Source organism: Microchirus variegatus (genome assembly GCF_963457635.1).
Source record: "Microchirus variegatus genome assembly, chromosome: 17".
Taxonomy (NCBI): Eukaryota; Metazoa; Chordata; class Actinopteri; order Pleuronectiformes; family Soleidae; genus Microchirus; species Microchirus variegatus.
In genome coordinates, this window is record NC_139818.1 from 10,825,156 (window position 1) to 10,851,815 (window position 26,660).

Consider the following 26,660-nt stretch of genomic DNA (forward strand, 5'->3'; position numbering starts at 1 on the left):
GACATGAAAACGTGAAACACAAACCTACACATTAATGAAGCTCTCTCCCTCTCTCTCTCTCTCTCGCTCTCACACGGCTCAACTCTTCTGCCTCCCGTCACTGATGAACGTGTAACTCAATAAACCTCGGCCCGTAACCTTTAAGTAAAAAGCTATTTTTTGTCGAAATCCAAACATTGTCAGGCGGCTTCCTCGTGCTTGAGTTACATCTCCGAGGGGGCGAACAAAAGCAACTTTAGTGGCTGTGGAAAGACACTCGTATTGCGAGGGGGGCGGGTGGGCAGAGCGGTCGCACACGGAGCCGTGCGGATCACGTTCCTTCGGCCCATTGATTTCTGATCTTTTGACATTATTTAGCTGCTTTTTATTTTCTTGCCCGTCTTTTATTCCATGTCACAAAAGACAGGAATGTCCAAACAAGTGATGTTGGGAATATCTACTAACTGTCAAAAGAGCATGCTTTTCCCGGCATTAAAGTGACCGAATGCTCTGACGCAGTGCCGAGAATCGGCGGGATGAAAATATCACCCTTTATAATGGAGGCTAATCAGATTTCGGATGCCGTTTGCCTTCTAGCTAAAAGGAGATAGAAAAGCGTGAAGCGATGCGGGCTGTAACCAATACACTCCAACGGTTCGCTGCCGTCCTGATCGCAAGACAAAAGGCCTGCTCTTTCTTTTCACACATCTTATCTTTACGGCACAAAAAATAGGTCAGAAATTCATATGAAACTTTCAAGCCTAATTTCTGTTTTGAATAGAAATGGCTGCAATGACAAAGCACACAAAAAGATGAGGCGATGCATTTGTAACTGCTGTCGGCTGAGTGTTGAACACACAGTAGTGATCAGTTCCATTAAGCGGGGATTTGATCATCTCCCCCCGTGCGCTCCCACAGCCTGCCTTCAGATTAGATCACTGTGAAAATGGTCAAATGCTGTGTTTATCCCTCTGTAATTATTTCAATGCAGATGACAATGATTGGTTGTTTGCATGTGGCTTGATGAGTGTGCAGAGTGTCAGCCAAAATAAACACACGCACTCACACACACACACACACACACACACACACACACACACGGACACACGCTGGCGTGGAAAAGAGCTGAATGGTTCCTCTCAATGCCATTAACCCATTAGATAGCTTCAACAAAAGGCCTGAAAATCAGGTTTTATGTGCAGGAGGAGGGGAAGCACAGTGCACATGTAATTACTCAGCCACAATCCTTAAGTTATGACTAATATTAATGTTCTTGTTGGGGCGACACAAATGGACTTTCAATGAGATTGACAAAGGAAACAATGGAATGGCATGAAGCCACTGCTACATAATGTTCATCAGTGCCTTCACCTACTATTTAGCCAACTCACTTTATAAATTAGAGAATAAAGGCAACAACTGAACTTGAAAAGCCTATACATTAAATCTTACGGGCTGATTTTGATATTTTATTCCTTTATAATAGTTCTTATTTTGTGGCAGGGACAGAAAAAAAATATGTTTGATACCAAAAAAACAATTTTCAGAGCCTACAAAATTGTTTTTGCCTCTTATTCAACGACTTATTTTTCAGTAAACACAGGCCAAATACACATTAGTGCTGGGATCTACGAATTTCATCTCACTGACCAAAAACAATAAATCCCTCCTGGAATCATTTCCCCTGACCTCTCCCGCGTAAAGCAGATGTTTCTGTGCTTCCAGCTGTGGTGACCTTGAGTGAAATTGTCCTAATCTTGAGGAGTAAGCTCTCCTGCACACCGCTGCCCTTTCAGAGCTGATAATGAAATCAAAGCGTGCGATGGATCCGTTCTCGCTCCTCTCTCGTCCCGCTGCTCTCGGTAATCACCTCTTACTTTTTGACTTCACTCGAGTTGAGGCTGTGTCACTAGATTACTGGCCCTTCGCAACTACCTTTCCAATTACTTTCAAGAGTTTCGGACGAACAAATTTGCGCTTTCATGTCCCGTGTTAGCGGATGAGTCGTTGCTTCTGGCCATGAAAGGCAAGTTTTTAATGAGCTGAGGTGAGGTTAATTGGTTCGCTAAGATCCTCTGAGTCATGTGCCTCAATATGAAATTAAGTTCATTTCCTTGAGTTTCCTCGGACGTATTTAAAGACAAACACTTCAGCCCAATTTTAATTTCCCACTGAGAGGGAGTGGAAGATTTGGTAGTGGAGAAGGAGGAGGAGGAGAGTTTGCTTGTTTTTGCTTGTGTTATTTGCCTCCATCGCCCCAACACTGTAAAACGCAATCTGTGTTTGTGTTTCTTCAAAGACCTGAAGTGTGATGTGAGCTCCCATTTAGAATGCTCCCAAATATCCACCTGTTTATTACTTACAGTGTTTCCTAAAGCTTCTTTAAGGCATGTGTTTTGTATTGAAGTGGCTGCACATCACCACACTTGCTTTTAGTTTCTCCATCAGTGCAGAAGAAAAGGAGAGTCCATTATCTTTTATATTTCTTTAATCACTTGCACAAACGGACTGCGACTGTGAGTGTATTCTTCATCTTCTGTTAGTAGTGATCCAAACTGGAAAACAATTCATCTGTAGAATTCATATTTATTCGAGCAAAATGCCCTTTTTTAAATGACTTAAAAAAAATTTCGGCATAATGAAGACCAAAAACAGAATTTGGAGGTCGTTTCTTGTGGCGAGAACATAAAACAAAGCCCATAATACAGAAGCTACTATTACCACGTTAACTTGTGGAAAACTATCTGTTTTCCACAAGTTTCTATGCAAAACAGCTGCTGCTTAATGTGGTTCAGAGGAAGAATGTCCCTGTCTCTCTTTAAATGCCCCTAATACGTTATGAAGGCTAGTTTGGAGCTAAGATTGCTCTCATATGTTTTTGTTTACAATGGGACAATGAGACTTTTGCAGCAGGTTGGTTGATCACTGCTCACACACACACACACAGAGACGCACGAACCACAATACACTAATCCTCCACAGATCACCAGGCCTTTCACTTGCTATTAGGAACTACATGACGTGAATCTACCCAGACTAAAAGACCTTGTAATCAACACTGGTGCAAATGTGTTAAGTTCAGTGTCTCGTCGAGGGGGGGTTCAATGGTCCTGACAGTGTAATTACGGGTTGCCACCACAACGCAGCGGCCAGCGCACTCAGCGCTAATTCAATCCATCTTCATTTCCAAGAGCGACGCCCCCACCATTGATGGATAGTTATCATTAGAGGGTGACAAAGCACTGAAACGACTGAGGTGTGAGCAGCACAGTGTGTGTCCACGTGTGTGTGCGTGTGTGTGTACATAGACTGGGAGTAAAGTCAAAGAGCAGAAAGATGTGTTCGCTCAGTTGCACACTACTGCCCAAGACAACAGGAATATATATTATGACAGGGATGAATACAGTGGGAAGGAGCGAGGGGGAAAAGAACACACACTCACACACAAATAAACACACACACCCACACTGAATATGTGTACGTGTTCGCATACACGCACAAACAGCTTGGCTCACTGTGACCCCGACACACAGAGAGGCTATGGCTCAACTCACCAGCCTTTTATAGCATGCTGTTCTGGCTGCTGATACACACACATGCACACACAGATATACAGATACACACACTTGCACCAGTCTGGGCAATGTCGGCAGCCAAACACTTAACCACAGGCTGTGACTGAGGCCGACTAGTCTGCTCCACTATATTTTCAGTGTATATATTCAGTCTATCCTGGGCTGTATATCTTAATTATGTGCTGCGCGTCTTTCCCTGAAAGACTTGACGGAGTCGGCTACTCAGTCAGGCACTGGAGCAACAGCAGTCAACAGCCAATGAAATGAGGCCCTTCCATTCTTTATGGGTCCTCCAGCTCAGCCACTGCATCATTACATGACTGCTCAGCTCTGCAAAAAAACAAAAAAAAAACAGACAGACAACCCCACGTTCCCTAACTTCTCTCCTGGCGTAACACTCCTGTGCTCTGCACATTAGAAATCATCCAGTTTGTGGCTTATCTTCGCGTCAAACGGCGTGCCTGGAAAAACAAACTGGATTCCCAGAAATTTTGGGCACGACAAACAAACTGTGAAAAGCTGTAATGAGTAAACAACTCAAAGGGTAGAAGCGGGGGGGTTAGACGAGAAATGGCCAGGAGAAATTTAGCACAGTGCTGTGCTCAATGTGATTATCTCTCCTTTTTCCTCGCGGGTCGCAGCTTTAGGGGTCACTGCCATCTCTCGCTCACACAATCACACACACACAGGTTAGGCTTTGCCATTTCAATGACTCAATCGCATCTGGAGATCTCCATCGATTGTGCTCAGTGACCCAGCAAAGGCCCATGTGGTGAGTGCCCGCCCCGCTTCTCTGAATTAGTCGGTGTTGAAAATGCGAGCCGGTGTCATGTCATCCCTGTCCATTAACCAGGAGGTGGTGCTACTGGGATGCAGAGTTACTCCATCATTCTGCCTATTCCGCTGAAAAGCAGGTGGGGATTTGTTTGGCTGGGGTTTTTCATAATAGCGGGGATTTAAAAGGCTTTTCTAAAACACAGAGTTGTAGACACTTCCTCAAAGACTGAGCAGCGCAGGCTGTTTTACAGTTCAGCGGCAGAACGCACTCAGAGGTTCACCGTCAGGTGATGCTGCCTGCGTGAATGCATAAGATTCTCAGACTTGTGAGCTCTTGTTGAGTTGGCTCGCTGTGAGGAATGAATGGTTTGCTCCATCCCTCCAACCTCACCGCGTGTACACCCACATAATTAAACTCGACACTTACTCATGTACATTCCTATTCACTATTATAAACTTACGCCTGCCGTATATATGTACGTACAACCACGTTAGAGGTTTGTGCACATACATGCAGGCATGAGCTCTGCGCCCAATGTGCTGCCGTAGAATGGCTGGCCTGCTCGCAGACCCTGCAGTTTGTTTAGCAACACTCCTTTTGACGACGCCCGAAGGGTGCAATTAAGCCCAATTAGAGCCTGTCGGTTTTATTAAGAGCCACAGACTGGCCAGGCTTTGGGGCAGTGAGGGGGTAGAGGAGGGAGACGAAAGAGGGGAGGGAGGGGGGAAGAGTCTGCAGCACCAAGCTACAGCAAACTAGGCAGGAATTAGAGAAAGGAAGCTGCTGTAATTGTACTGAATACCAGCTACACCATGACAAAACAGAAATGACGGCCAATGCAGTTGGCCAAAGTGCTGCACACGGTGTTGGACTTTTACCAACTACCAATTACCAGGGTCATCATAACCAGGTAAAGTAACGCAGATCAACTCAGCTGCTCTCAGCACGAGCATGATATTTCTGATGCCACATAAACACTACTTTTAAGTACAGTACTGAGATCAGAGAACCTAAAGAAATCATTGGATGGCAAAACCCAATTCAGCTATAAATACTCACTGGCTACGGTGAATGCAGACATGTGTGGATGCAGATGTCACAAAGCATTTTCGGAAGGGGGTTAGGGGGTGGTGGCTGTGTAGTTATGTGAGCCAGCCCTGATATATTAGCGTGGTTGTGAATAGAGCAATACAGCTGGCTTGGAACAAAAACTGCAGCATCTCTTTCATCATCAAATAAAAAAAAAGTACGCAAATGAATGTATCATTTTCCCCCCCTCACAATTCCTTTTCCGTCGACCCCTCGACAGAGATGTTTACAGATAGCTATCATTCCCCCTCTTTTTCACATTTGCGCTTGGACATGTTTCAAAAGACTGGGCCTTTTCATCTCCCCTCTCGCTGTGAGGAAATTTGCTCCTTAATGGCTTTCAAAACAGGAAGCACAGACAATAAAAAAAGGAGAAGTGAGAAGAACGCTTCGCTCCCCAAGTCCCCCCCCCCCTTCAGTCGACGCATCCTTTGCGGAGCTGAGTGCTGCAGCACGCTGCTGCTGTGCCAAGGTGCCAACTGTGCCAGTCACACTGACCTCCATCTGCAGGCAACTTGATACCATCTCTCCAACCGCCGCGCACTCCCACTGAATGGGAACGCTCAGTCACAGTGAAGTCTGAATGCCATTCAAGGCTCAGGCTCGGAATTGTGTTTCGACTTTTGTGTGCTATTGTATTCTTTGTTCACAGCTGTTGTGTAAAAAAAAATCCTTTATCACTAAACTGAATACTAAAAGGGTTGTATTGGTGGAATGCACAGAGGAATACATTACTGCCAATGTGCAAATCATTGCACTATCAGGCAAATTAGAGCTGATTTTTCACAAGTCTTTATCAATGACCCTCAGAGGAGCGAGGGTAAGAGTAAAACTGCTGTGGACCGGCTCAAATTACTCCTTAGAATGGTCTCTTGCCAAGTACTGAGCTTACTATTTTAATAGTATATGTAGGTGTCTGTTTACTCATGTAGTATTCATAATTCCGCCTCCTGCAGGGCATACGTGTCCACTGAGTGCCCTTGAACATGCCATGAGTAGTCTTTCTGCGCCTCAACTAAAAAGAGACCTGAAAGACAGCTACACACGCTTCCGCACAGTTGGATAAAACAAACCTTAACCACACAACTCAACCTCACCAAAGAAGTAGCTTTTTTTCAAAAGATGTTCAGAAGAGTGTTTTTCTCTCTCCGCATCTTTGCTTTTTCTCTCCCTGGGTAAAAAAAAAAATGCATAATTTTTCAGCAAGAAAAAAAAAAAAACTTAACTCCCTCCACTCCCTCCCATTGTGCCATTTCCGTGTAAGGAAATGTTCCCTCCCATTGATTTTCTCCCAGCCAGGGCCCTACCCGAACACAAGATGCTTCCTTGCTGGTGTCATCTCCTTGTGCCTTTCTCCTTTTAACTGTGTTTTCCTCTTGTGGCATAATGTACAACTGCCAAACTGGCAGTGGGGAGGGAGGGAGGTGCAGTGGGGAAAAAGGAAAAACTGATACAAGCAGACTCCAAAGTTTCGGCTACTGATTTCTTTTTGATGCAGATGGGGAAAAAAGAGAAGTGTTCAAAGCTGTGGAGAGTCTTTTTGATCACAACTACAGACAAGCTATTTGGTGATGTTGTTGGTAGTAAAGCTCGATGATTGTGCATCACAATGTCTGCATCACATTGTTTTCCACCACGTTACGGTTCAGCTTCTGATCCTGTGAGGTCACACGCCATTTTAATATGATGGCCAACTTGTGCTGATTTGCTTGCATCATTAATGAGCCAAATCGCCTGGAGAGAGTGTCAACTCTGACAGAGAATGAAGAGGAGGGCAGATTAGATTTACAGCTCGTGAAAAAAACAAAGACAAAAACACAAGTATGGGCAGGAATACTCGGGGGACTCACCAGGTTTTACAGCGCAAAGGGAGAGAAAACATGTGCATGTGTAGCACAGGGAATGAGGGAAGGTGGAGAAAAACAGTGAGGTCTGTCAGAAATATTTTTGACATCCATATACTCAGGACGCGTTAGTGAAATCAAAGGCGAGACAGAGCTACGTGCAAAGATCCAGATGGAGGGAAGAACTAACAGGAGTATTTTGCAGCCTGTGCAGCTCCTCATCCACAGCTTCTGTTCACTGCTCTGACGGCCGTCTGTGATGTACGCCTGTGTCCACTGGGGGCTACAATTAGTCCATCAAACTCATTCCAGCCGGGAATCCATGCTGCCTCTCCAGTCCCCTTTGCTGGCTCTCTGCAAGCCCGGGTTCCTCTAAATAGACAGGCAACTTGTAAGACTAGGGGAGGTAGCCTTTGATGTACCAGGTCCTGTCAAAGCCTCCCTTTTGCACATATCACGACTGGAGAGATGGAACAATTAAAATGGCCGGAGAGGCAGGTTTACAAGCGTGCACTTGTGCAGAGTGTGTGCTCTGTGTGTTCACCTGTGCACCTTTAGGACAACAACCTTTACAGGTAGACGTTGCACCTATGGCTGAGTCAATAACAGTATATAACAATATGATCATACCACCAACATACTGACTGATAACTTAAAAATTACAATTGCAAAAAAAGAAATATCAAAACTGCAGCCGTGATCAATATAAAGCACATACAAAATAAAAACAAATCTAATACGAATTTGATAGATCAGCTCTGAGAACAATATCTGACATTGAAATTGATAAAAACCACTGACAATTAAGCATTAACCCTGGGTCAGATATGCCGTATAACTTATATCCTAAAATGCAGCCTTTGCAATTCGTTGATTGCATTGTTTCAAAATGCAATTTTGATTTAAAAAAACAAACAAAAAAAAACAAGATTCATTGTTCAGCCCCAATGTCGCCATCGGCCATATCACGAAGCCCGAGTTGCAGCATGTACATAATCAATTCCCCAGAGCTTGATGAAGAAACAAGTCACCTGCCTGTTGTGCCAATGCTCTTGACTTCTGACTGGCTGGCACTGTTTCTGAATGTTTCTGTCAGTTAAGTGCTTTGTACCCTGAAGGGTTCATGCAGCATTTCACAACCTTTTCTGGCCTGTGGCCATGCATTGTCTTTGGTTTAAAAAGATATCATGCATATATTAATTGCATGAACTCAGTTACACAAATTGTAACCTTCTTTTTTTTTAAGAATATATTCTATATATATATATATATATTTTATTCCTAATGATTCCCAAAGAGATCACGCATACACTTTGTGCCATTTTTCCTTTATAAAACAAGATTGTAAATATGTATTTTTTTAAAGTTTCCTCAGCCTGGCCATCTGAAATAGAAATCCCATGTTGTGTCCAGAGCCCAAAGTGGATAAACTGTGGACGAGGGGTTCACATGGGCTGCTGTGTTACATTGTGTAAGACACCGTTTTCACTTCTGTCTCTGCTCCAGTGGCTCAGTGGCAGATCGCCAGGTCATTTCTCAGCGCTGATTTCCTGTCCCACTACCACACATGCATACATAAAAAAAACCCACTAATTTGCACTCTCAGAATACACAAATCACACAACCCCACCTGCACATACACAACATCTTCCTGCCATTCCCCCCTCTCTTCCTCCTTACACACACACACACACACACACACACACACACACACACACACACACACACACACACACACACAGAGGCTCAGCCAAACACGAGGACTCCATTATGTCGAGGAGGATAACAGTGACTCCAACCTGACCCGGCTCTGCCGCTGGCGTGAGTGTGCCTGAATTTACTGTTTGAGGTAAAAGACTGTCCACAGTCTAAACAGGTGTGTACTTATGCAGATGTCTAGCTGAAAACATGTGGTTTGCATTAGCCGCTGCACTGGAGCCAAAGTGAGCTTTGCCTGGAGCACTTGAGTAGAACATGTCATTTGAGGTTAGCAATCTATTCACTTTCAATTCACTGAGGTTTGGATGTGAATATTTTCCACAAAATTCCAAAAGGCACATATATGAATAATCTATTTAGTGGTGCCATTACGCAAAAATTGAACAGAGTAAAATGTTTGTTTCAGTCTAACACTGAACGTACTGAAAGGCTAAGCGAAGGAAAAATAATATTGATCGCATTGAGCCTTTACAAAGGTTCCTGCCTTCACTTCGCATGTGTTTAACTCATTTGCTTTAGGCCTTCAAATGCAAAAAGTTCACAAAGACTCTGTGATGTCCAAACACTGTGGTGTATAACAGAGTCATGACATCTGAAGACACATCAAAAAAAAGTCACTTCAAAAAGCAGATATTTCAAATTATCTTCAGGACTGATTCCAATCTGCGTTTATTATGAATCCTTAATCCCAACAGGCTTATCTGTTTTGAGTTATTGGGATGTAAAATAAATCAATTATAAATCAAGAGAACAACAACAATTTCATTACCGTATTGTAATTATTTCCATTAGTATCAGCACATTAGCTTTTCAAACGCGATAGATGAAGTTGTTGAAAGTATATGGCTGGAGTACAGTGGCTACACGGGTTGGTGATTTCATTGTGATACTACACAAACCCCCCAAAACTGAGTTGGCATAAATTGCACCAACAAAACAAAAGGGAAGTCATGCTTCAGGGAAGAAGGAGGTATTCTCCATCCCTTGTTGGTTATCCCAGACTTCTTCTAAAGGATCTGGCTTTAAAAAAAAAAAATGTCATGGATTCCCGTGAATGCCACTGAGAATCAAGCGAGCTATTCATGCTGCCAGTTGATTTAGGCACGCCTCGCTACACACCAATCAGCACGGCCCCGGCCTCACCAGCCACTCACTTGTCTGCCTTTCCAACACAAGATGGAGACAGTGCCAAAAGTTCCAATTAAAATATCCATTTGTGATGTCTGTGCAGAAAAAAAAAAAGAACAAAAACAAGTAGCAGGCTTTTTTTTCGATAGCGTAGGAGAAAATACAACAAAAGCTGCCAAAATTCTGTGGACAAGCCATATACTTAAGAGTTTTCTGTCTACACAAAGTAAATAAGTGTGAGGAGTGTGTATGTAGGCAGAACGTCTGTGCACGAGGAGGAGAGACAGACAGAGCAAGTGCGTGCGCGAGAGTGGGTGCTTCCTTGTTATGGAGGAACAGAGCATGTTGCAGATAAGAGGGCATCGCTGTTCAAAGAAGAAGGCAGGCCGGTAAAGTGCGCGCCGATTCGACATCATTGCCTTACTGTCCCTTAATGAGTCTGGAGAGGAAGCCTGGTGTCCACTGAATCAGCTCCTGTCTCGCTCCAATCACACTGCTGGGCTTTTTTATTCAAATCTCACACCCAACTGTCACACAGCCAGTCTGGCCGCGCTGTTTATCTTACTCCAGGAGGATGTTAACAAGACAAATGAATGAATAAATACACAAATAATGCGTTTAGGTAGTGTTAATAATGTATGAAATGGAAGCTGCGTTTTGACAGTCGCGCTGCACTAAGGATTCTTTTACCAACTTTGGTGACAGGCTTGTTTATTATTTTTCCCAGCATGCAATTGTGTGTGGCCGAGTGCTGAGCGTCTATAGCGTATCTCCCTGATGAGAAAAAGTGGTCTGACACTTTATTCTCTCCCATGAAAAACAGCTCACATAACGTGAAGATTGAGCCAACTCTCCCTTCATCTGAAACCCAGAGTACGATGATCCTCTTAATCTCATGGAATCCAGGACTCCTTCTCACCCAATCACGCTTCCCTCCTGCTATGACATGACTGGTTTCAGTGACGGTTTAACAGGTCATTCCATTAGAGTAGATTTTTTTTTTCTTTTTTAAACTGCGTGATAAATAAATACAAGTGCATGTTCACACCTGTACAGGTATGCAACAGCAGCCCAATCGCACCATCACCTGCCGCAAAAGAGTGTCCCAAACTTCCAAGACTATTAGAAAAAAAAGTTTAAAAAAAAACCACACACACAAACAAAGAGAAAAAAAACCACAAAGAGAAGCGAGGCGAATTGCTCAAAGAAACTGACTGGGTATGAAAATAAGTCACATCAAATTCCTTCCCCGGGCCGAGACAAAAGCAGGGCCTGGCACCCACCAACTACACAGACTTTAAGAACAGAAGAAGAAGAAATAACAACATGCACATCAAAACAAGAGCCAAACAAATCCAAGAAAAGTTCAGATGGGTCTTCATTGGAAGTGCAGAGAGGAATGAAATCAAATAAATTGGGGGGCTGGGGGTGTTAGTCTCGTTCAGGCAGGAACCTTAAAATGCTGTTTAGACTTTATAAAGAAGGTGACGATGCTAAATGACTCAGAAAGCAGATACCTGGTGTTTACCCCTAAAAACTGTGGAGAAAAGCCCCTCTCCTGTTATAACGTGGGTGGGAACAGCAAACTGAATTCAAGGCGGCTTAAGTGCTCTCTGGAATCACTCAGCATTCCATCGTCCTCTACGCACACACACACACACACATGAACAGAGTTCAGATGTGACTGTGACAGTGCATTCATCCATAACTGTAAATTGTCCTTTGGGGAATTTGGCGGAGCTTCATATTCTCCGTATCTTTCCCCACTCTGGTCCCCGTCTCCCCACCGTCTCCAAAAAGCTGTCTCCATCACTCTCAATCACAAGCTGCTCACACATACTGGATGTATCCAAGCTGACAGTCGCTCCAGCAACTGCGGGATCGCTCAACGCCAAGTCATTGCAGATCCAGATAGATTCACAAGGCTGTTTGCGGACGAGGAGACCAACAATAAGCTTTTGGTGCATCCATGAAATGCTGAATCGGACTGCGTTTACAGGACGTTAGTCCGACTAAAACCAGACTTTTAAAATATACGTAAACATTTAGGTGTGACTGAAATGGTACTAAATCAAGAAATTTTACAAAACACACCCAGATAACTGATTGGGAGTTGAGTTACTACTGCATGTGTACTTTCAGAGTTGGATTCAAACTGGCCTGGGAGCTCTGCGCATGCATCACACCTCCCACCCTTGGCTAACTGTTGGCGATGTTCAGGATTTTTAAGTCTTTTTTACGGATCTACAATTCGGCAGAGGTGGAAAAAGTACTAAAATATTGTACTCAAGTAAAAGTACCAATACTTTGATGAAATATTACACAAGTAGAAGTAAAAGTAGTCATCTGAAAATGTACTCAAGTAGAAGTAAAAAGTAGTTCATTTGAAATGTACTTTAAGTAAAAGTTACTTAGTTACTTTGCGTGGGGTGTGAGGGCAGTAGAAATATGACAAGGGGTCAGAAATCCAAATCTATTTAGGAGCAACAGTGCTGGTGCTAATCACATCATCATTTGTCTGGTTCTGGTGTATATTTTACCCCTGTAGGTCTTCATTGTGCTGATTTTTTATTTGTACTCAGTAACGGATAGGATTCATAAAGTAACTAAGTACAATACTTGAGTCAATACGTACTCAAGTAAAATACAAAATCCTGATTATAAATTGTACTTTAAAAATACAAAATACACAAAAAAAGTATTCAATACAGTAACTTAAGTAAATGTAATTCGTTACTTTCCACCTCTGCAATTCGGCATGGTTTGGTTTGATTCCTGTGTCGAGCTCACTTGGAACCTCGTCTGAGCAGGTACTAAAAAAAGATTATTGCACCTCTATGACAACAAACGGAATATCTTTGATTTGTGATCATGCTAATTTAACTTTTTTCGCTGTTTTATGGAACCAAACTAATAATGAAAATAATCGTTAGTTGCAGCCCTGTATACATTTGAGGTAATCAACTACTAAACGAGTGCATGCTTAATTTAATAATCTATTAAAAACCAGTTTGCACTTAAATGTAAGTGGATAAGCAGGAAGAAGCAACAACCCATGTCAGCAGTTTCACTGCAGACTGGCTCTTGTGAACGTTATACGCACACTCTCAATGTCCTGATATCAAACGATGAAACGCGGCATTCAGAGCAGTTCTTACACATTAGGAAGATCAGACAGGCTGCTACATTGTGCTAACTTTGCTCTGGAAGCCTGACTTTTATTTTGTTTTTATTAACACACATAAGAAACACACAAAAATCATGCTCCTCTGGAAAGTACAACTTCCTGCCTGCTTCAGAGACGCTGTCAGATTAAAGGGAGCACAATATCACTATATTTTTTTTCCCCACTTTACTTTCATAAAGTGCTATTGTGTCGCTCGTACACACACACACGCCGCAACACTTGTGTATGTGTCAGTGTCATAACACCCGAGAGCCAAAAACTACTTGTCTAAATTCTGCAGGCCACCCCAGGGACTCTTACTAAGTCACTTCACCCCGTTCTCAAAAGTTCACTTCCAAACTTCCTGGAAAAGGGAGCTGATATTTCTGAGGAATAACAAAAGAGGGTTAGTGCGAGCAATAACATTGTGTTTAATCCCACACAATTCTGCCTCGTATAGGAGTGAGAACTGCGAGCCAAGAGGGACTTGCAGCAAAAACAAATTAGCTCTCCTGCAGACGGATGCATGTTAGCAACGCATAACAACAGAATCAAGTGTCACAGGTTTATCTCTGGGAGAAGAAAAAAAAAAAGTAACAAATAACCAGCGCTGCGCTATATCGAATAAAGGTAACCAGAGTGGGAAAACAACACTGATAAATCCAGCAGAGTTGAGGTTGAGTTTTTAAAAACTCCTCATGTATTAACATTGGCCCCCCCACCCTCCCGCCCTCTTCTTCTTACTCCACAAAGTTCTTCTCCTCTCTACACTCAGCTCAAACTTCAGCCGCTTCCACGCTGCTGCTGCTGCTGCTGGGAAAAAGAAAAGGGGGGGGGGGGGGGGGGGGGAAACGAGGTCACAGATCGCCTTACTCCAGCCTTCCTATGGTCGAAAATCCCCCTCCTCACCCGCCCCGTCTTCCCCTCTCACTCAAAACCTCATTCCATTGCTGTGGCCAAATCCCCCCCCCCCCCACACACACACACACACCTCACCACCACCCAGTTTAGTTTTCTTTCCTCTCTCATTGCTCCTCCCACCCCCCCCCCCCAACCCTTCCCGTGCCCTCAGCCCTGTGCTAATTGGTAAATCTGTTGAACCATGCCAGGCCCAACAATAAGACACCTGGAGTTCTGTCAAAACAAGTTTCTCTGTGAAACGGCCTCCAGTGTTAATACAGTAGCTCGCTGAGTCTGTCGTCGCTCACGAGGCACGCCGTCCTGCACAAGGGGGGGGGGAGCAATTCATCAGAGACGAGCGCACTCGACTGTCACTCTGCGAGGACTGAGGAGTGATTCATCATGAATGAGATTATTTATCAATATCATTCCTGAACCTTGATCCTGGATGTTTGCGCAAATGAACTGTGACCAAATCGTGATTGCCATATCGCTGCAAAGGCATGCCAGTGCCTGAGCCGTGCTCGTCTCACTCGGCTCAGGCCAACAAGTCACATCTAATCAGTTCAAGTGACTGGATGACAAAGTTTTAACCTGATCTGACCTGGCTCTAACTGACTGTCTTTCAAACCTCAGGTTACACCTTACATACAGGGACACTTCATACACTCGTAAAGACAAAGGTGTGTTTGTAAGACACAGACATGAACACACGCAGAGAGACAGACAGGCACGCCCAACAATGATCCTGCCAAACCTTGTCAAACAAGTTCTAGCAAAGGTGCTTGAAGGGAGAGGAGGGAGGCAGGAAGTTGTAGCGAGGCATGTTTGTTTTTTTTGTTTAAATCCTAGTAGATTTCGCCATCGCATTATTAGCAGTTTGCACAATCAAGCATTGTTTTCACGGTCTTTCCTTTTTTTTTTTTCTGTTTAAAGGACTCCTCGTGTTATTTACTGACAACAAAGGCCCCGCCGAGAGTGAAAAATCAACAAGCAATTGATTAGTCAAACAATTCAAGCAGGCAATCCACAGAGCCACGTCTGCCTCAGAGGAGATTAATACGCTCCGCTCCGGGCTTCGTAGAAGTCAGCCACTTTCTGGCTTCACAGAGCTCGACCAAAACAAGGCCTGATGTCGTCCTGAGCATGTTAACTCTGCAGCCAAATCAAGAGTGATTCTACCTTCACACTTCATTTCCACGCAGCTTCTTTCAAGTATTCGACGCACCAAAATGCATTCCTTTAATGGAGAGAGGCGCCTCTGCAGAATTGCAAACTTGATCAGTGTTGGTTTAAGACAATTTATTTTTGCATTGTTTGTGCAGCAAAGTGCTTCTACTTGAATATTCTTCAAAGGTGAATGAAATTGTATCTTACCGTAACCTCCTGTCAAATTTGGGGAGGAGTTTCACAAAACATCAGAGAGGGTAAATTCTGGGCTGTAACACTACTCTGAATTAGAGGGGTGCATGAAGTGTTGTGGGAGACATAAACTGCGTGTCATTGCTCCATCTATTTCTTTGTTCTTACATTCAGGCCCAGATGTTGTGGATGAAGAGAACTCTTCAAAACAGCTGTGCAAAGAAACACAAACACGAGAGAAAGACTGCTTTCTCCTGTTCGTAGATTGTCGGCTTATTCAAACCAAAATACATCCACATTTTTCTGACAATGACTTCCACAGCTACACAAAAAAAAGAATTCCACCATTAAACCAGAACCATCCAGAAAGACCCGTTAGGAAACAGAAGGCAAACAGAACCTGAACATATAAAGAAATCTGTTGCAAAGCAAACAAAGCTGCCCTAAGAATCTGCACCGTATTTGTTTAGCGTTCAGTCAAATGTACGAGGCATGTAACATCCAAACATTGCTCTGACAAATGTTCCACCTGAATTGGCATTTTAGCACAGTAAAAAAAAAAAAGCAGCACATCAGCAGCAAAGCAGCAGCACTGAATTAGCACAAAGCACAGCACAGCATGATTATCATCACCAGCAGGATTTGGGTTTTTCATTCATTCATTGTTTTGCTTTCAAATCAATCAGTTATCAGTTGTTAATTGGTGTGTGGGTTGTGGAATCAACCAACAAAAAAAAATAATAATAGTATTATTATAATAACCCACATAGATATTTTTGGAATTCAAAGTTCTCTCACCAAATGAAATTGGTGAAGGCTCAGATCTGACTGTCCAGGGAATTCCCAGCAGAAGGGCCCCTGAAAGGCAAAGATGGACGTTCCCAAGTCACACAATTATATCAGCTCTCCATCTCTCATTCACTCACTCTCTCTCTATCACACACACACACACACACACACACACACACACACACACACACAAACACACACACACACACACACACATACATGCACATCTGCACACAATCCCTGCCAACCACATTTTTATGTAAAAAGCAACGTGTTCTCCCAGGAAATAATGCTTCCCCTGGCTTTTTAGTTATTTAAACTACGAGCTCATCTCTGCTGGCTCAGCTCTCTCTTGGGTGCATGTTCGGCCCCCTTATTACTTATTTTACACAGATTGAATAGACGAACACTGGCTCTGAACTGGAAACATGGCTGTTGCTACTGGCTGGCTGGTTGTTTAAGCAATAATTCACTTTAGTAGAACAGTTAACATCCTTAGCAACCACACCTTCACAGATGTTCAGGAGCAATCGGCTGGTCTGAGGATCCACTGTCGCTGTCGAGGCAGCTAGATCAAGCACTGAGATGTACCAGTAATACCACCTGAGTGCCAGAGCCATGTTTCTCTTCATTTTGGAGCTGTTAAGAGTGCTGATATATAATAGGTTGCAAAAAAGTGCTGGCTATGGGTCCCCAGAGCAGCCATTTCTAATATTGTGTATCACTTCACTGCGTTGTGTGTCCTGGATCTAAAATTAAGAGCTGTCTTGTCTCATCTTTCTCACTGTTTAAACACAAATTTCTTTCATCCAAAGGTTAACCTGATCCAGATTTGTATCCACTACCCCTCACAAAAAAAAAAGAAAAACATCTGATCTCTTTGGCAGATATTTGGAGATGACAGAATACAGGCAAGGAAGAAAGAGGGAGGAAAATACAGAGAGTAAGATATAGATTTCCTAAGGAAGAAAGGACATGCTACTAGATGTCTCAGAACATGCAGAGAAAAGCAACAGGGCCTTTAGTTTACTGAAAGGCACCAGGGCAGAAAAGCTACTGTGCAGTTTGCTTTCTCTGCACCGACATCACTGGGTTCTATTTGTACATGTGCTTGAACCTGGGGCCAGCGAGATAACTTTTCATAGCAGCGAGACACTGCAGCGAACACTGTGGTTACTGGTGAAACACACCGCACACCACACAAACACATTCACACACGCTTCCAGATACAAATATGTATTCTCCTTTTAAATGTGCGTGTCCAGCATCGAGTCACACGTTCCCTGAGGTAGCTTAAGTTCACGGGGTTTATATATCGGTCAAATACCACAGCCAGAGGGGGGAAAAGACGACAATGGCCCTAGAGATATTCAGACTCAGAGAAATAATACAAAAAGCTGCTGTTCACATGAGCTACAATCACATGTAGTCTCCTTCATAGCGTTCAGTGCAAATTCAGTACACACAATTAGTTTGACTTTCTGATTTCTGGTCAGTTACTAATAACATCGGCGTCAAACCCCATTTACCCCAATTACGCAGGTGCCCTTACACCTCAGCATGTTTAAGTGCTGCGTTAAGTCAAGGAGAGTGTAGACTCTTCAGTCACTGTTGTCGCATTGTTGCCGACTAAGCCAACACTAAGTAGATTGTCTCCGGGAACAAGCGCCCGTCCAGACTGCAGGACAGATACAATGACTGAGGTGCTCTCATTTTCATTGTCACAGCTCCGGAGCACTGACGCCATGTCTCGACAGCCTCGGATTTTGGCCCGAGCTGATGATGTCAGCGTGACCCCTTGAACGGACGAGTTGTTTGCAGAAGAAGGCGACAGACAGCTGAAAGACACAATGGTCTTTGGCTGAGGTTTGGATTGTGTTCAAAAAAAAAAAAGAACAGAGCAATAGAGATGACCTTTTCTAAACTTGGTATATGTAAATTAAAGCTGCAGTGCGTAAAATGCTGGTGATTCTTTTTCTGGTGTTGATGTTATTCTGACTGTTTTGTCCTCGTAAATAGAAACAATGTCAAGTTATTTGTATGTTGCATCCTCCTGTCGAGCAATATTATCGACCTGACTGAGGGAGTATTGGTGTGTATACAGCGGCAGTGCAGGGGTTGGCTGTGACGAGAAGCATTTATCCCTTTAAACTGCTAAATGGGCAGTTTTTTTTAGCAGTAGCATTCAATTCTGCAACCAAAATCATGGGTGATTCTGTGTTTTCAGTCATACTCTGACCTGTTTGCAGTTGTCGTGCTTTACTAGCTCAATGTTGCTATTGCCTCCATCTATTGAAATGAAAAGAATCACTTCAAATCTGCAGACTTGAAGTGGCAACCAATCCTGACGTCACCCAGAAACTGAACTCCCGTTTTGAAGCCAGAATCACGATGCCGTGTTTATGTCAATCACACAGTCCCCACATTAGTTATATTTTATTGTCTATTTTCCTCTAAATGGCAACATAATGTACAGAATTAATCAACATGTGCTATTGAAGACCCAAAACTAGCCAGAGACAGCAAAGTCGCACCCTGGTGGCTAATCAATATATTTTCACTTCCTTCTTGGCTTTAGGAGGAACGCGAAAGACTGCATTTGTTTATATACATGGTCTATGTAATGCTGCCTGGCAACCTAGCTCGAAACACTGTTATACTGATAGGCGCAGAGAAATCTGTGTGAAGCTGATAGGCTTACTTAGCATTGTGTGAGCTCATTTGACAATGGTTAAAATGTAAAGGATTTAAAGTGGATTTGTTTGTATCTTAAAACAGTTTTCCAGATTCCCATATCAGTCCAAATCATTATATACTAGAAGGTATTAACATTAATTTGAGGATGGATTTATAAATAAAAGACCACTCAACTCTGTATCGAACACAACAGTAAATAATAATGAGATTTGAGCGTTTTCCTTGGATGCATGCACACGAAGAAGACAAAGGGAGGCCAGAGAGGTTATTTGGAGAAGGGCTTGGAATGCAGAGGGAAAGAGCAGCTTAAGGTCGACAGGATAGTGAAAGCCTTCTAGGTAAAGCCTGTGGACAGTGTGGGTGGGTGCCTGCTGACCGTGGGGTCGCTCATTAACAGCTGAGGAGGCCAGGCCTCCCAGAGTCCTGAGCGATTGTTTGGCCGACCCAGGTGCACGGCCTATTCAGACCACAGGAAGGCCCTTTTATCCCCATTACTCTAAAATAGACAGAGAATTGGTCAAGGAGGGTGAATGTGATATGCTCTCTGTCTTTTCTTAAAGTAACTGAGAGTAGCAGTCACATAGCCACCCAGTGCTTTGGCCCATTTAGTGCATCCGCAGCCTGCAGTCTTTTTTTTGGGACAAACGCGATAAAAGAAAATGTTCTTTTTATATAGTATCAGAAACACGTGTGTCTTTTCACACAGCTCTTTCCCAGTACACATTCTTCAGAGAAACAAGAGCGGCTGAATGGGAATGAAATAAGCATGTTCACTAGTTGTAAAGGCTCAGGTGGGAGGTCTTGCAGGCCGTAAAAATGGCCAGATTCCATCACTTCCTCCGCACTAATTACCATACACTTGGAGCAAGTGCCCTCCCTCTCTTCATCCCAGGGCCCATGCTTCACTACCTCTGACACACACACATTCACACACACGCACACAATAACAACACAGCGAGGTGCAGTTGGGAAATGGTTAACACTCCAGCCGTCCCCTGCTGCCAGTGAAAGCCTACAAAACAATGGAGTCATTGTTTGGCCAGGGCTAGGCTCTAGACTCTGAGGCTGTGTGTGTGTGCGTATGTGTGTGTGCACTTACACAAATGTCAGGAAAGTGATTTGAAAGTGTAGGCCCTTCATGTGTACATGTTTCTGCTCCAGTTCTCATACAGGCTAATTCATCAAAACATAAATTGTGTCTAAAATACTGCTAAACTGCATTCTAAACTCACTGTTGTTACAAGAATGAAAACAAGATTGATATTGGAAAATGAGATGGTTGAATTGCTTTCAGTCAGATGATGTCATGACTCCTGCCGAGAGCTTTACTGCATCACTGTTGATGTTATCACATTTAAAGCCGGGGTCTGTAATTTGTTTATAAAACAATTTTTTTTGTGTTTCTTGTTGAAATCCCCTTCAGGTCTCGATAACCATCAATAAAAAAAGAGTCTTCACAACAAGAGAGGCGTGCGCCACTGGTGCAGAGACAATAGGATAGCCAGGAGTTAGCCAGCGAGGTGCGGAAAAATGCCAGGGAAAGTGCAGCCAAAATTCACAGTTCTACTGCAGACAACAACTTCCTGTGTTTTGAGGGCAGAGCTTTGACAGGAGAGAGTGGGATGGAGCGCACGCATGCCGTTGCTTTATTGTGGGCTGCTATCGCTATCGCTTTCCTACAGACCATAGCTTTTAAGTAGTGCATTTACAGAACGAACCAAAAACAATCTGTTGTGTTACTGGTTTACTGCAAAAACCACTGTCTAAATTACAGAAGTGAAAGTGGTCAAAAACACACACACACACACACCACTTCCTTAATTTATTCACCAGAAGTCCCTACAAATACTCTTCAATGTCAAATTAAACATCACAATAAAAGGCTGGTAGACAAAGCACAAAATGTTTATGATTGTTCCCCCTGGAGCTGTGTGAGGCATAAGAATGTTTGTGGTAGTCTCTCTCTGGAAAAAAAAAAACTACAAATACATCAATGGGTGGATAAATATTGAATAACTTTAAGCCAATGGTATAAAGGTTCAGCGACGGCAGGTTTTGAGGCTGCCTGCGGGGTGGTCAGGAACTTCAAAAGGTCCAGCGTGGCCCCCTTTGAGGGTGTGATAAACAGTGTGCCCTCAGAAGGACCAGCCTGCGTGAGGTCACTTCCTCTATTTATTTGGGCCAGTCATCCTGTATTCCATCTCGCCTGAGCCTTCATGCAGGAGCATCTGTCCACATCTCCATCCCTCTAGGCATGGGATGGTATAACTTAAAACCAGTAACCAGCCCATGCCTTCTCTGCCAAAAACTTTATATCAGGCTTTACCATCTATATCCCTCTCTGTATTTCTATTGTTGTTTCAACTGTTTCAGGGTCACTCAGGCCTCAGATCGCCATTATCTAGCAGGCCAGCCGACAGCTTCTTATCACTGCCAGTGCAGCCTGCTAGCACTCCAGACAGTGAGAGGTCAAGGTGACAGAGTGTTTCTTCGCATTTGTAAACAAAAAGCAACCACCGTTTACAGCCCAATTTATTGATAAGGGGATCACGTACTGCAGCATGCCGGCCCAAATCCTCTGGTTAAAAACAATAAACAAATAAAAAGCTAAACTTGATTGAGTGACACCAGTGGGAGTCCGTGTGGGGGTTATCATTGGCATTCACAATGCTGTCCAGAGTAATCTGTCTTTTCTATATGTACGACAGCCAGTATGATGCAAACCAGGGAAACATTCAATCACACTTCCGTCTCAGTGAGAGGTGGATGCTCGAGGATGATGGAAAGGAGTGCCAACAATACAAGCTGCATTTCACATTCAATTTCATCACTCGCGCTTAACAGCGAGTTGTGTGCCAATGCAGCGATGCTGCAATGCCTCTGATCTTAGCAGCCTGTGTACTCTATCAAACAGATCACACCAGGGCTGGGCAATATGACCACAAATATTACAATATATTCTCCCATATTGATCAGTGTCGGTGCTAATCATGATGCACATTTAACAGCGCTCCCGCTGCCTCGTCCCGCTTCTTGCTTGGAAGTGAAGTTCCGAAAAAGAAAGAAAGGGTTCATTTGAGTTCTTGATCCTGGGATATTCATCATCGCGTTCAGCTGCGTTCTTGACCTTGCAAAGACGTCTTTAGAATTCAAAAGAGTCTGTTAACATCATTTATTTAATCATCTAAAAATCCCAGTCACAACCACATCACACTCATCGTTCCATGACCTGTCCGTGCCCAAACTTAAATGTGTTTTCTTTTTATTTAACGTCAACCTGAATGCAATATGCATCCTACAACTGAGAATACAAAAGCATTGCTATATTATGTTACTGTTGAAATGTTGTGCATTACTTAGTGTTACTTTAAACTGAGCTTCAGCTTCATATTGTATGATTTTATGATCTAATGTTTTCACACCCAGTTGTTTTGTTGACTAACTTTTAAATAAAAAGAAAATTCTGTTTCTCTTTAACGCTCAATGCCATTGTTTTCACCAACACATTCATCTTCAACAACCAATTTTTGTAGAATCTTTTATCGTCAGTCATTCACTCCAGCCGTTCCATGTTCTTGTTTTGAATGATCATATACTTCAGTTCATATCTCAGCGATGTGCACGCTTATTTTTTCCATTTGAATTGTTGTCCATCGTTGTTGTTTCATGTCTGTGTTTGCCCCACAGCTAGTTTCTGCTTCCTGTAAGCTTTTAAACTTGCTTTGTTTGTCTTCACAACTGTATGTGTACACACTGAAAAGTACAGCCTCATATTTAGTGTCCCAAAATGAGCTGTACATCATTTACCAAAAGATATAAATGTATATTCAAAATTTCCCCTTAAGAGTAAACATACAGAAGCAGCTTGGATGGAAGCCATTTGACTCAGAGTGAGATAGAACCTGAAGCATTTACCTGCAACGTTTGCGTCCTACAACCAGTTTAATGACTTCTTAGGAGCTGGGACTCTTTCAGCGTTTCCTAAAATAACAGAGCATGAAGAGGCCCCTGAACTCTTTGGTATAAAAATAACACCAGCATCACAGGGGAAGATAAGGAGGGCTTTAGCTGGGCTTGTTTTGTTCAGAATCACACTTGTCATCGCCACTGCTTTGTCTTAAACCCAAGTTTTGACAAGGTGCCTGTTTCAAATAAACAACCCTGTTGACTCCTGCTATTTTAAGATGCGCTTAAATTAAATGGACAAAATAGCAAGGACGCTTTGACGAGCCAAACTTTCTGAGTCACTGTTCAAGGTGGTTTTTATTACAGATTGTAAACTGAATTGATTAAATGTCGGATGTGACTCACGGGGTGTGTGGTTTCTTGATAGTGTAATTTGCATGATAGAAATCGTCACCGTCTTCTCTGCGGGTTCCAGAGCCATGATGTCAGTTACAGTGCTGATGCACAGGGCACATAAGGGGTCAGCTGTGTATTATTAGCTGCAGCAATGCACTTTCCCCACAGGAGATAGTGTGTTCACAAGCAAACAAACTTGGAAGGCTTCTTCTTCTAGAATCATTATGGGTTTTTATTTTTTTTCCTTTTTTAAAAAATGTTCATATCAATATGCAAAACAAAAGTAACAAATGTGGCAATAATGGCCCGGGGCATTCGTGGTCACCTTGTTAATTCTGCTCAGTCCCCCACTCTCATTGATTTTCCTGGCTTGGCTAACCTCATGAGACATACGTACACTTCCTTATGTTCAACCTTTTCACTGACCTCCTGAAAACTTTGAGCCTTTGGCTAACTGCTAAGTTCATATTCAACTCTTCATTCTAGGGCCAATCACCTCTTAGATATCGACATGCCTAGGGTGGATGCTCTGTTACGTGCATGTGCTGCATGTGCCCCTATGGCAGTCCAGCCAACTCTCATGCCAACGAACTCCTCCAACTCCATGGACAGGGTAATCAATGCGAGAGAAACACCCACACTTTCCACAAAAACAATATGGCAGCAGCACCAGCAAACGCTCATCCAGCACAGTATGAGACCAACAGGGAAGGGAGTATCATATTCTCTGGGATTACAGGTGGTGTGATGGCAGCACCCCAGAGAGCCATGTTCGTCACATGACCACTTTCTCACAAACAGACAAAAGCTCCACTTTCTGCAACCAAGAAACCGTGCATTGTCAATATGTACACGTTTAAAACCAGACGTTTACTTTAAGGTGACTGAGCTTTACGGCTACTGTATATGATTTAAGGGTAAATGCAAAGAAATGTGCATTTTTTTTTCCCAAGTTTAGAAAAGAGGGGAAAGAAGTAAAAAAACAGGGTTTGTTTGATTTCCTGTCATAAATCAGGGAAGAAGAGCGGGTGAAAGAGGAAAAGTGCCAAGCTGAGTGTTACTTACAACGATGTGTGCCGGTGACGGGGACCTGGCATCTTTAAGTGCTTGTCTACTCTGAAGACCTCCTGGCTGAACATCTAGCAGGGGCCATTTCATCTGTAGGTACTGGATGGCAGAAAAGGAAACAGAATGGAAAGGAAGAAACAAAACATGTTAACAATGCAGAAACCAAAAACCAAAAAAAACAAACAAATCACAAAATAAGACAAAGGGGGGAGACAACATTTCTTGACGGGTGTATGGGTGTGGAGACTCAAAAACATGGAAAAGCAAATAAAGATATTTGGGGCGGACGGTGGATGGGGTGAAGATAGCCTAAAGCATGCATCTGCAAGTCCAGCAGGAGTGGTTGTACACATGACATTTTTTTTTTCCAAAGATATAACACATTTCACTGATGTCATAGCAATGCTCCATCACACTGAGCAGACACTGTGGATGAAAATTAGATGTTTGTTTTATGTTTATAAAGTAGCTCAGGAGAATCTTTGGATGAGGTCACTAAATTAAGGGTCTGTTGGGGGGAAGTGAGGGAAGCACTGTAAACAGCTTATGACTTTAAGATGACCTTATGTCATAAATGTGACTGTTGTCACAGTTTTATTGGAACTCATAAAGAGGTTCAAGTGTGGCGTCTCACCATGCGTCTCTGAGGCTAAACCTCCTGACTGCCCTCATAAATGATTGACTCTGTCTCTATCAGAAGTCTCTCTCTCTCTCTCTCTCTCTCTCTCTCTCTCTCTCTCTCTTTCTTTCTGACTCCCTCTCGCTCTCTCAGTCACATACATAAGCACAGAAAAAAACAGATAAGCAGAAACAAGGGTCATGAGAAACATCTGTCTGTTATAAACTGGGTGGAGTCCTTTTTTTTTTTTGTGCTGTGTTGACAATTCTGATGTCTACTTTGTACCCTCTAAAATAAGCAGGAAAAGCTCCTGTTCGTGTCTTTGTAGTATATTATATAATAATAAAACCAATACATGTTCCAAATATACTGTTCCTTGCACACATTTGAATGAAAAACACTCAGCAATACAGCAAATGCCCCTGTGGATTCCAGCCAGTGACTGTCCTTGATGCAATGTGTGGTCCCAACATTGCTTATCAATGTCACAGTCACCTAGTTTGAGGGAAATAGGTCAAAGTGAGTGTTTCTACTCTGAGGCCTAAGTAAAGCCTTTGGTAATGTGAAGGAAAGGATTTAAAAACTGGAAAACATAGAAATTGGCATGGGGCTCTATATCATGGGCAACAGCTGTGAACAGTACAAAACCAAAAGAACTGCATACAAAACATGCACTGCCATTCCATTACACTGAAATATCAGCCTCAAGCTGCTTTAAGAAATCTGAAAACTTCTGAAGTCCAGACATATTCCTGAAATGGTTCAGTGGGGTTGTAGGTGAGAACGCAAACATCAGCAAAAGTTACTCCGGACGTTTTCTGAAACTTCTCCTGACAGCTCCCTATTTAAATCTCTGTACAATATCCGAGTAAGCTAGTTACCACCCCTCGCCTGGATGTTCTGGACATTCTCCTGCTGCTGTGAATGTGTCTGACTCTGATAAAGTAGTTGTCATATGTGAACAGAACTACTTTTCCAGACATTTTGTATTCCAGAGTTTATGTCTAGAAATATCTTCTTGCAAGCTGGCACTTTTAAGAACTTCCGTGTGATAGATATAATTATGAAATAATCAGAATATATGATGCCTTTATATACAAACGAGACAATGGATTAACACTGCATTACTGTACTTGGACTATAAAATGTCAACATTATCGAGAAATATTATAATTCCATGGTTCGTTGTTTCACTTTGGCATCCTGTCGAAATTAAATTGCATTGAGATGCATGTAATCCTCTGGCATAACATAATCATTAGTCCAGGATCACATTTTGGCACTTAGTAATGAGACGTTTTGCAGAGTAATGAATTATATCTCGATTTGTAGTCTGGCTTGTGTACGAGGATGCAGGTACATTCATTCAATTTCTTAGTGTGTTGCCATCCAGCAAGGGTGACCACTAGTTTGTATGCATGTCTGAGAGAGAGTGTGTGCGCACGTCTATGTGTGTGTCAGTGCTGGGCAAAGAGCGAGTGTGTCGCGACCCTTCCTGAGACTGTGTCTAAATCAGTGGTAATTAGCCAAGAGTTCACTGCAGGGTGCCTGCTAGTGGTAAACGCTGGAGGGAGTTATTGACTCCTTGTGCTCAGTTACAGCCCCTGCAAGCTGCCTGGTCTTTCTCCACCACTACCACTCATTT

At 43.0% G+C, this 26,660-nt stretch overlaps 1 protein-coding gene across 4 annotated transcripts in view; it reads right to left on the reverse strand.

Annotated features, from left to right (window-relative positions):
- The window catches only part of tcf7l2 (transcription factor 7 like 2), a 90,384-nt gene that overhangs the window by 34,848 nt on the left and 28,876 nt on the right, over nucleotides 1–26,660 (reverse strand). For all 4 annotated transcript variants that reach the window (XM_083903989.1, XM_083903988.1, XM_083903987.1 and 1 more), the window contains exon 4: nucleotides 24,394–24,495. In XM_083903989.1, the coding sequence (XP_083760115.1) occupies nucleotides 24,394–24,495 (102 nt within the window). The remainder of the gene's footprint in view (nucleotides 1–24,393; nucleotides 24,496–26,660) is intronic.